The 11,735-nt window shown below is 33.9% G+C and overlaps 1 protein-coding gene and 1 non-coding gene across 2 annotated transcripts; one reads left to right on the forward strand and one right to left on the reverse strand.

The window, feature by feature from the left end:
* The first annotated feature begins 4,190 nt into the window (after positions 1–4,190).
* On the forward strand, positions 4,191–4,297 carry LOC121215019 (small nucleolar RNA R71). Its single transcript, XR_005910754.1, has one exon. It is a non-coding gene; the product is annotated as a small nucleolar RNA R71 (small nucleolar RNA).
* A 3,659-nt stretch (positions 4,298–7,956) lies between these two features.
* Positions 7,957–11,185, reverse strand: LOC121214574 (uncharacterized). Its single transcript, XM_041088348.1, has 4 exons — positions 10,984–11,185; positions 9,018–9,119; positions 8,829–8,942; positions 7,957–8,453 (listed from the first exon to the last, which is right to left on the reverse strand). The coding sequence occupies exons 1-4, from the start codon at positions 11,183–11,185 to the stop codon at positions 7,957–7,959; spliced, it is 915 nt and encodes a 304-aa protein (XP_040944282.1).
* Positions 11,186–11,735: the final 550 nt, after the last annotated feature.

Raw genomic sequence — 11,735 nt, forward strand, 5'->3', positions numbered from 1 at the left:
ACCACTTGACTTTAGGGACAAACCACTTGTTCCTAACTATTTGTTCACTTATTAAAAATAATCAAATCAAATTCAATATATTGCCACATTTGACTCGTAAATATTAAATATAATATTTATGGACTCACTGGTTAGATTTGTGGCCCAAAAACCACTATTTTTGACACCATTAAAAAATGAGCTATTACAACTCTCCCCCTAGAAATTTCGTTCTTGAAATTTCTCTCGTAAAAATAATTTTAGTTATTATGTTCTTAAAGACCCTTCAATTTTCCACATTAAATATATCCTAATTAGCTTGTTCTCATACAGTTGAACCCAATGATACAACACTGTGATATGTCCTCTAGAATCTGTGTTACATGTTCTGACTACCTATCTGACGGGGGAAATAGACTAATAAAGTTTATTCCCTATACACCAAACAACCCAATCTCTAGTATACTTTGCAATGGCATTTCGTGTCTCCTAGATAGATTCTCTGTTCTCTGGCAACGGTCGTAAAACTGATAGAATTCATGAGCATTCTTGAACAAACTTGGCCAATAAATCCTTACTGAAGTACTTTGGCAGTATACCTCTTCCCTATGAAATGTCCTCTATATGGAGCTAAATGGAAATGCTATAGAATATTATGTATTTCATCATTAGGGACACATTTCCTAATTATTTGATCAGCACAATGTTTAAACAAGAAAGGTTCATCCTAATAATAGTGCTTGGCATCATGAAGAAATTTTCGTCTTCTTTGACTATTGAGATAGGGCAACTAACATACCAAGGTAATATCATGGCAACTAACAACTGTTCATCTAGGAATTCTTCTTTAATAAGTGTATCATGCCTACCTTCACTTCCAGATTCTATCCTCGAAAAGTGATCAGCCACTTGATTCTCAGTCCCTTTCCGATCGCTAATTTCCAAGTCAAACTCTTGCAGCAAGAGTATCCACCTAATCAACCTCAGCTTAGCATCTTCCTACTCATTAAATACTTAATAGTAGAGTGATCTGTGTAGACTATGACCTTTATACCATCTAGATACAAATGAAACTTATCGAATGTGAACACCACAACCAATAACTCCTTTTCTGTGGTGGTGTAGTTAAGCTGAACTTTCAATAAAATTCTGCTAGCATAGTATATTGTCTGCAATGTTTTTTCTTTCTTTTGCCCCAACATGGCTCCCATAGCATAATTTTTGGTGTCACACATGAGTTCAAAAGGTAGTGTCCAATCCAGAACTACTACAATTGGTGTTGTTATGAATTTTTTCTTTAACTCGTCAAAGGCTACCAAATATTGTTCATCAAAATTGAACGGTCTATTTTGCTCCAACAAAGTGCACAAAGGTTTAGATATCTTTGAAAAATCCTTAATGAATCTTCTATAAAAACCTGTATGACCTAAAAAACTTCTAATACTCTTGACACTGGTGGGAGGTAACAATTTCTCTATCACTTCAATTTTTGCTATGTCCAGTTCAATTCCCATCTATGATATCCTATGCCCTAGGACAATTCCTTCACGAACCATGAAGTGGCGTTTCTCCCAATTTAAAACAAGATTCGTTTCTTCACAATGGCCCAAAACCAATTCCCAAATTTTCAAGAAATCTTCAAAATTATTCCCGAACACAGAAAAGTCATCCATAAAGACTTCAAGAAAGTTTTCCACCATGTCAGAGAATATGGCCATCATACAACATAGAAAAGTTGTTAGGGTATTACATAACTCAAATGACATCTGTCTGAACGTGAATGTACCATATGGGCAAGTGAAAGTTGTCTTCTCTTGGTCATTGGAGGCTATGGCAATTTGATTATATCCTAAATAACCTTCCAAAAAATAGTAGAAAGCTTTCCCAACTAACCTATCCAACATTTGATCAATGAATGGTAGAGGAAAATGATCCTTCCTCATTGCCTTGTTAAGTTTACGGTAATCCATACATACTCTCCATCCCGTGACTGTGCGAGTTGGTATGAGCTGATTGTTATCATTACTTATCACCGTGACACCTCTTTTTTTGTGTACATATTGCACAGGACTCATCCATGAGCTGTCTAAAATTGGGTAAATGATGCCAGTGTCAAGCTACTTAATAATCTCTTTCTTGACGACTTCTTTCATGATCGGATTCTGCTATTCAATGGAATTGCTAGGGCAATCCTCCAACAAAATCTTATGCATGCAGAATGCAGGGATAATTCCCCTTATATCAGCCAAGGTCCATCCCAATGCCCTCTTAAATCACCGAAGAACTTTTAACAACCTTGCCTCTTGCTCGGGTCTCAATTTTGAAGAAATTACTATCGAAAAAGTACTATTGTCACCCAAATATGCATACTTCAAATGTTGCAGCAAAAATTTTAACTCCAGTGTAGAAGGTTCCTCTATAAAGGGTTTAGGTGGGTCGAAAGGTCGATTTGATAAATCTAATGGTTCAAACTTCCTCCCTAGTCTATCCATCATCAGCTTGGTGGCCATAAATTCACCGAACTCCTCAAAACTTGCTATATCAAACTGCTCAAGCAAGTTTTCTTCATTGTCAAAATTGTTGTGGTAATATTTGGTGAATTACTCCATTGTTGAAGTAACCTGCTGATCATTTACCCTCATGGTCAGCTCGCTTTTCTGTACATCAATTAAAATCCTGCCTGTAGCTAGAAAAGGTCTTCCAAGAATAATTGAAATATCTTGGTTAGCTTCACGTTCTAAAATAAGAAAATTTGCATGAAAGATAAATTTATCTACTTTTACTAGCAAATATTCAATTTTACCTTTCGGATGCGTGTAGGATCAGTCAGCTAGTTGCAACGTAACCATAGTAGATCTCATTTTTCCAATTCTTAGCTTCATCAAAATAAACATAGGCATTAGATTTAAACTCGCCCCTAGATCACATAATGTCTTACCAACATAATGATTTCCAATTGAACATGGGATAGTGAAACTCCCTGGGTCCTTTAACTTTAGAGGTAATTTATTCGTCAACATTGTTGTGCATCTTTCAATGAGAGCAACAATATCAAATTCTCCCAATCTTCATTTCTTCGACAATATAGCTTTCATAAATTTCACATAAATGGACATTTGCTCCAAAGCTTCAACCACCCGATGTTAATATAGAATTGTTTCAAATTCTTCAAAAATCTTTTGAACTGAATGTCATGCTTAGAATTATGAAATCGCTAACGAAAAGGTCAAGGTGGTCGTCCTTCAAATTGCTGATATTGTTTTCCATGGCATTCTTGTTGACAACATGATCTGGGTTTACCATAGCATTTTTCTACTTACCCTTATCAAATTTAGTATATTCTTCGGAATCTTTACCTGGTTGTTATTCAAGTTTTCCTCTTCTGCCATGGCATCTTGAGCAACGTCATCAAGCCGAGTTTCGCTTCTAAGAGTGATGGCCTTGCACTGCTCCTTACCTTGTGATCTTGAATTTTTGGTATCACTAGCCAATGCCCCTGTGGTCTCGAATTTAAAGGGTTCGCTATTTGCCCCACCTAAGTCTCAAGAGCTTGGAGAGGTGTAGCCTAATTCTAAATTACAGCATCATTCTTAGCCATATATTTCTTCAGCAAAGCTGTAATAGATGAGGATGATGAAACCGATGTCTAACCTTGCTGGACATTTTACCTCGACATCGGCTGAGTATAACCAGGCAGTGCATTAATGGCGTTCTATCTTGCCGTATTGGTGAAACTCCCCGCACCTTGATTATTCCAACTAAAGCTTGGATCTTGCTTCCACCCAAGATTATATATGTTGGAATAGAGGTTACTGTTCTAGTTGAAATTACCCATGTAGCATACAAATGTTGGATTTGATGAGCATTCATCAAACACATGGTCTTCACCACAATAAACGCACGATAGTTTGTCTGATTTTAATTCCTGAACTACAGTAAATTTTTTCATTGTTTTAATCATATTAGCTAAAGAAGATACTTGGGTTGTCAACGAAGTGATTGCATCCAGCTCTATAGTACCAGCAGCTCTCTTGCCTGTCCCAACTCTTGTGGTAAGATATTGATAATCATTATTGGAAATCTTTTCCAAAATCTCATATGCTTCATTATAAGATTTATCTAAAAAAGTACCATTGGCCAAAGCATCAACTACCGCCCTCGTACGTGCATTCAGCCCATTATATAATATCTCTATCTAAGTCCAGTGTTGAAACCCATACATTGGACATTTTTGAATTAAATCTTGAAATCGTTCCCAAGCTTCATATAGTGTTTCATCCTCCAACTACTGAAAAGATGTGATGCCATTTCTAAGCTTGGCATTCATATTTGGGGGATTATATCGTAGCAAAAACTTCTGGCAAAGATCATTTCATGATGTCATTGTTCTTGACGGTAAAGCATTCATCCATGCTCTCGCTCGGTCTCTTAAAGAATATGGAAATAGTTTAAGTAGCTAGGCGTCTTTAGGCACACCCTGCTACCTAAACGAGTCACAAACCTCTAGAAAAAGTTGTGAATACAGTCTTGGATCTTCAGTGGGTAGTCTACCAAACTGTCTTACTGTTTGTAACATCTAAAACATTATCGATTTCAGCTCGAATTGCTGAGCTTGAATTTGTGGTTTGGCTATTCCTGGATTCAAATAATCCAAAATTGGTACAACATGCTCTCAAATTTGTCTATCTCGGTCATCTATCACTCTACAAACATGAGGATTAGCGTTATGTGTAACAGCCCATTTTTCAGTAGTGATGGAGCAATCGCTTTGGGGCCCCAAATTTCTATCGTGTTGGTTCGTAAATATTATTTATAGAATATTTACGGAGTCATTAAATTCGTATTAAATTTTGGTTAAGAAATTTTAACGTTTAGATAACTAATTAAAAAAAAGACTAAATTGTAAAAGATGCAAAATTTGGTAATTATTGCATTTAGATGATTTAATATCTTAAATATCAAAGGAGGTAGGACCTATGTAGCAATTAAACCCTATTTATTATCGTTGGACGACAATTGGAAGGAAAATAATAAAATAACACATGTTTTAATGGCAAAATGGTAATTAACATAAAATTAAAACAATAATTAGAAAAAGATAGCATCTTCTTCTCCATTTTGTTTTCATGGTTGGCTGAAAACACCATAGGAGAGAAGCTTAAAAATTCATTGGTTTGAGCCTTGCATGGGTAAGTTTTCAGTCCTGTTTTTAATGAATTTTATGTTTTCGAGATCGTTACAACTAGGTCCAGCTAATTCGTACCTTCGTTTTTGAATCTGTTAAAAATTTTAGAAGTTTCCATTGATGAATCTTGGTTGTTTCTTTATGATAATTATGTGTTTGAAGATTTGATTGTGGTATTTGGTTGTTTTATGAAGTAATTTTGATTATTTTTATTTAATGATTAAATTGTTAAAATGTCAAAATTTCAAGGTTTGATGGTGAATTAAGGTATAATTGTGACTTTTTAAGGGTGTAGATTATTTAGCTATAAATATTGACTTGAGAAAATGGTTAATTTGATGATTTTCGGGTTAAGGGATTAAATTGCAAAAGTTGTAAAATTTAAGGGAAATTGTGTAATTTTGAAAAATAAAAGGGTATAAAATGAAGAATTAATTGACATATGAATATAAGCTAATAAAGAGAAAATTTTACGTTTTAGATTAAGACCCTGTTGACTTATGTGGAAAGGGAAAATAGCGGAATAGTCCTTAAACTTCTATAACTATTACAATTTAGTCCAAGTAAGTTCATTCGGCTTGTGATTTAATATCTATATGAATTTTGCAATGATATGCTATGGAACAATGGATATTAATTGTTATATTAATGATTTGAAATGACTTGGAAAATGCCTATTGAATTACTATGTTTGGGTCGGATGAACGCGGGATAGAGTATGATTGATTACATGGCGTGTTATATGGACCTTGGAGATGAGGGGATGTTACATGAATTATATATTTTCTGAGTATATTGAGGTTTAGTATTTTTTGCGAGAAATCGTGTATTACTCCTTGATTCTAGCGTGTTACCGAGGGCAGATGTAAAGCCTTCGAGCTGACATTTAGTGTCGAGGTGTGTTATTGGTTGGAATAGCTCCATTGAGCATATGGTGTGTTTCGATTGGATTATAGGGGTACTCGTATTCATCAGGCCGTAAGTATTGTATTATTACTTGTATAAAGACAAGTATATTATGAAACATTATTGAACTCTTGAGATAATTCTGCTTTGGACATGAATGATATTTGTGGATTATTATGTGAATCTTGAAATCGAGCAAGATAACTAGTTGTTTTGGATTGTGCTTGACAAGAAATAATAATCTTTAAACTATATTAGATTAAATTTATCATGTTTATTTAGTAAAATTTACAATTTTTATCTGTCGAACTTACTAAGCTTTAATAAGCTTACTTGTGTTAATTTTTGTTTCTTATAGATACTTTTGAGGGTTGAACGATCGGATCAGCACTCAAGTCATACTATCCATCTGATTGTGGTAGATTTTGAATATTCATTTTGGATTGTATGGCATGTAATAGGCTTGTTATGTCATTAGTTTTGTTTTGGTATGTAAATATATAAAGTGTGCCTAAATGCAAGTTGAAAACATAGGCATCATTACAATGACCGTGGTGTTCATTTGGTAAATGTTTAGTTGATAACTTATTATGAGGTATGAATGATGGAAGATGTCTTTGGTACAAACTTTGAGGATATATTTGACTAATATGTTATTTTGAATTGTTGTGAATTGAGGTGTCTATGATAGGCATGTTGGTTGGAAGTTTAAGTTGTGGGTATTGAAATTTTTTGGTTGATGATTTATATTGTTGTATAAGTGTGTATACTTGTGGTACCATTGATGGTACATTAGTTAGGCACTTAGGATGGTTGAATTAGCATGATTTGAGCTGGTAAATGGATTTCTTAGTGTCATTTAGGTTCATTTAGGTGCACACGGGCTGGGACACGGGCTGCCACACGACCGTGTGCCATACACGGTCTATGACACAACTGTGTGTATCAAGTTAGTGAGTCACACGGTTTGGCATACGGCCGTCTGTATCAAGTCAGTGAGCCACACGGTCTGGCACACGGCCATGTGATCTAAGTCAGTGAGTTACACAATTTAAGACACTGGCTGGGACACGACCGTGTGTCTCAACTTCGAATACTCACATGACCTGGGCTATGTCACACGGCTTGACCACACAGCCGTGTGTCCCCTGTTTTTGAAATTTTTCATATTTTACTAAAATTTCCTACCTTGTTTCAAGTTAGTCCTTAAGGGTTTTAAGATTATTTCTATAGTACCTTAAGCTCAAATTAAGCCTCGTAAATGTAAGTTATTACTGTAATTCAATTAGTTTATTGTATTTGAGGAATTATATTGTAATGATCATGATTTTACCTATTTATTTTTGTTAACTTGTTGTAGCATTCCCATAACCCTATTTCGGCAACGGATACGGGTTAGGGGTGTTATACCTTGACCATTCAAATTATCATTCATACTAGGTATCACCCTACGAACAGGGGGATTAGCATCTTAACCATTCGGATTATCATTGAGATCAAGATCATTCTCATTCCTAGCCATCTTTCGCAGTTCTTTTCACATTTTTCGTAAAGTTCTTTCGATCTTGGGTCAAAAGGATATTCTTTGTTAACAGGAATGCCTCTTCTCATGCACGGATGGAAAACCTGTAAAAATTAAATACAGTAAAACCTCGAGAAATGAATATTCGATAAATTAATAATCTCGGTTAAATAATATTTTTTTCAATCTCGACTTGGGCTAAGGGGATAAAATAATAACCTCGTTAAATGATAATATAATAATTTTTAGAAAAATCCTTAAGGGCCCAATGAAAATCTAAATTAATAATTCATTAAATATACTAAAAATTTATATACAATACATAAAACTAAAGTGTTTTCTAGACAACTTTTTTTTTTCAATTTTATTCTTTGCTAAAATATGCATCTATAGTTAATTGCTTCTTCTTTGTATGTGAATCAAATTCAATTTCATCTTTAACTTTTAGAAGGGCATAAACTAGATATGGTATATTATTTTCGTGTTGTATTAAATAATTCTTCAAGGTATCTACAGCTAGAAAAGCCTCTTTTGGAGAAACATGTGGTAAAAGACTACTGTAATCTAGATCTTGCTCATCATCAGTTGACACATCCATTACTCCTTGAATAATTTCTTCATTCGTAGGTGACTCCATCAAAGATTCATTTTCACTCGGGTAATTCAAAATCTGATCAATATCCATGGCATTTCTATAGTGTAAATCAGAAATTACTTTTTTTAATTTATGAATGACTTTAACATCACCAATTTCTTGTTCGAGGGGTATATCCTCCTCGGATCGAATGTTGCAATGTCGAAAACTAATTGCAATAGTTGTAGGCTTCACATCAATATTCCAAGAAACATTAATAAAATGGACTGCATCCAATACATTAATCTTTTCAAGATTTATTTCTCCTTTCTCTTAACCTTCCAAGATGCTAGAATAAAAGCAACGCCGATAATAAGTCTTAACTGCTCTAATAATTCCAGCATCACATGGTTGAATTTTTTATGTTGAATTTGGAGGCAAAAAGAATAATTCAATGTTTCTCAAGCTTTCAATAACCTTGGGATGGATTGGGCAATTGTCTACTATAAGCAACACCTTTCTACCATTCATTCTAGCATCAAACTAGCGAACAAAATCTTGAAAAAGTAATTCAGTCATCCATGCTTTTTTGTTGGCTCGACAATGACAATTAAGATTGTCAATATTCACATGTTTAAAGCATCTAGGATTAGCAAACTTACCAATAACCCAAAAAGGCACTTTATTTGAACCATCCCCATTGCAACAAACTACAACAGTAAGTCTTTCCTTGTCCTTTTGTTGTCCTTCTAATTGCTTTGTAGCCAGTGAATGATCTGCTTGCAAACAAAAAAATAAGTCTGGTTCATCCATATTATAGATATCCTTCCAATAAAAATTTTCCAATTTACCTCTTATTTGAGGTAAAGCATCTTCAATATTCTCTATAACTACTGAATCACTTTCACTAAATCTTTCATAAGACTTAATCACATGTCTTGCCTTGAACCGTTCTAGCCAACCAATTCAGAAGTTAAATTCAGAATTTGCATCACCATACATTTTCTACAGAAACTCTTTTGCTATAGTTTGAGTTATTTCTCCAGTCATGTTTACTTTCTCTTGATATTGGAGAAACCACTCATACAATACATTTTCTAATTCGAGATATTTGGCTGATTTGTGCCTTTTAACATTGTTATTCTTTATCTCTTTTCACAAATATTCAGATGACCTTTTCAGATATTTGATATTTTTGATTGGCTAGTAGAGAGATCAAATGTTTGTTGAACCCGTTGTTGCAAATATTTTTGACTTGAAGAGGGATGTTCATTTTTTGTACTCACATAATGCTTTTCTCCTCTGATCTATTAATGTAGACCTTTTTACACCTTTCAAATGGGAAGCCACGGAGGAAAAGATTATATGAATTACAATATTTTGAAACCATTAACTCTTTTTTAATCTATCTAATGAATATATACGTATTGGATTTTGAAACCATTAAATCTTTTTTCTTTTTAGTTACATGAATCAATTAATTAACTCTTTTTTTTTGTTACATGAACCAATTAACTTTGATTCATTGCACCTACGTGCATATTGGATTTTGATAATGAAAAACCCTCATGTATAAAGTATGAAATATTCTTTAAATTAATAAATATTAATTTATCGATAAACTAATAAAATATTCATTTAGCGATAAACTAATAACCTCAATAAAATAATAATTTTTTTGGGTGCCAAGAGTATTATTTTATAGAGGTTTTACTGTATAACTAATTTAAATAAAACTAATGGAATTAAGCAAAATAACCAAACCAAATTACACCAAATTGTCGATCCTTGGCAACGGCGCCAAAAACTTATCACGTGTGAATATTATATGTTAATTGTGCAAGTATACACATAGAATCAAGTAATAACGTGATAAGTGAGATCGTCTCCACAAGGATCAGATTAGGTATAGAAATGGTCAAGTTATGATAGTGATTAATGTTATGGCAAAATCGAGTTAAGTACGAAATGATAAATTAAAATAATAAGGATGAGTGCGAAATGTATACTACCTAATATTGGAAAATGCTAAGGCAAAGCAAAAATAAAAATGCAATGGCAATTACGAGAATAATTGAGCGAACAAATAAATAAGAATGTTGTGGCAAAGATGCTGCAGCAACGGATTGAAGGTTTACAATGTTGATTTGGAAGGTTTGGACTACTAAGAATCTATCCTTACTTTCAGTAATGCATCAGCATAATTTTACTTAATCTACTACTCAGAAGAGACCTAAAGTGACACGCTTCTTTCAAGATCAAGGTCTCAAGTTACTTAGCCTGTGTCTATAGGCCTTATCACGGTACCCTGTACTGTTTTGTCTTCATTCTATACAGATGTTGCTCTATGTCTGGAATTTGCTGTGAGTATTCGGTCGAATAGTCACTTGTATCATTCAATTTTGGTCTAACTAATCCAACCTTTTTCAGATTTCGATTCAATTTATGGGCATGCTACACATTCATCTATGTCTAGAGAATATATGCATACATTTAGAAAATAAAAACAATTGAATGAAATAGGAGATTAAATTAAATATATACTTCAACCATTACAGAAAGTAAAAGTTTTCATCATGTAATCCCAACCCTATGAGATTTAGCTTATGGACTGGTGATTAAAATTCAAGTTCGAAATAACATCCAACATCATTTTGATCAAATTAATTCACAGAAGAACAAATTAAGAAATAAAAAAAAAGAACTTAGGAAGATGGTTGTCACCAAATCAATTTGCAATCCAGCAGCACAGTGTCTTGTGGTGGGTAAAAGAGACTGCCTTCGGGTTCCTCTTTCCCGTCTCTACTCAACCACTACCCTTTATTGTTGCCTTCGACTCTCTTTCCCCTCTCCTTAGGGCTTCCTCCTTTGGCTTTTTATAAGCATTTTGTCCTAAGGTAACTCCAACAGCCCACGATATCCTATCCTTTTTTTTAGGCTGGTTTTTCTGGTACAAGTAGAGTTGAGCTGCGATTGGTACGCGTTGAATGTTGACTCGGTCATCCTCCTGAATTGCCATGACATTCAAGGTGGAAAGCTGTCCAACCTTTTGCCCCGACAAACCTTTACTCCTTTATTTCTTTCTCCCTAGCCTGCACCTACCAAACCACCAAACACAATCCTTCCACATGCAATTAAAAGTATCTAACATGTAAACATAGACCAAGCTCCTAATGCAAATGATAAAGATATTGATAAAATGTCCTAAAATGCCACTAAGTGTACCTAAGTACAAACATTTAACTAGGTCTAAAGGCATGAAATATAACTTTTTTCAAGAGTTATCAATGATCTACAAAGAAATAAAACAACAGACATAAGTAAATCAATGCTTAGTAAACTTGTATATAACGGAAACTTAAACTTACCAAATTTGAACCATTTTGTATAATTTATGCATAATTTCAATAACAAGCTTATGAATTCATTCGTTTCCTGTACACATGACAAATCTCACAAGTTAGTTAGTTCCCATATATACATGAAACTTGAGTATACTATAGCAACAACATTCAAATAACGTATTTACCAATCAATTCTTCCCAACTCATATTCAAATGGTAAATCAC

Source organism: Gossypium hirsutum, chromosome D02 (genome assembly GCF_007990345.1).
Source record: "Gossypium hirsutum isolate 1008001.06 chromosome D02, Gossypium_hirsutum_v2.1, whole genome shotgun sequence".
NCBI classification, from domain to species: Eukaryota; Viridiplantae; Streptophyta; class Magnoliopsida; order Malvales; family Malvaceae; genus Gossypium; species Gossypium hirsutum.

Bases quoted from the DNA above. Each gene is read 5' to 3' on its own strand.
- LOC121214574 (XM_041088348.1), bottom strand. From the start codon at position 11,185: ATGGCAATTCAGGAGGATGACCGAGTCAACATTCAACGCGTACCAATC. The intron at 9,120-10,983 runs GTAGTGGTTGAG...TTGGTTGGCTAG, and splicing joins GTCGAAGGCAACAATAAAGG to AACGGTTCAAGGCAAGACAT. The intron at 8,943-9,017 runs GTAAATTGGAAA...GTTTGCAAGCAG, and splicing joins TGCTTTACCTCAAATAAGAG to ATCATTCACTGGCTACAAAG.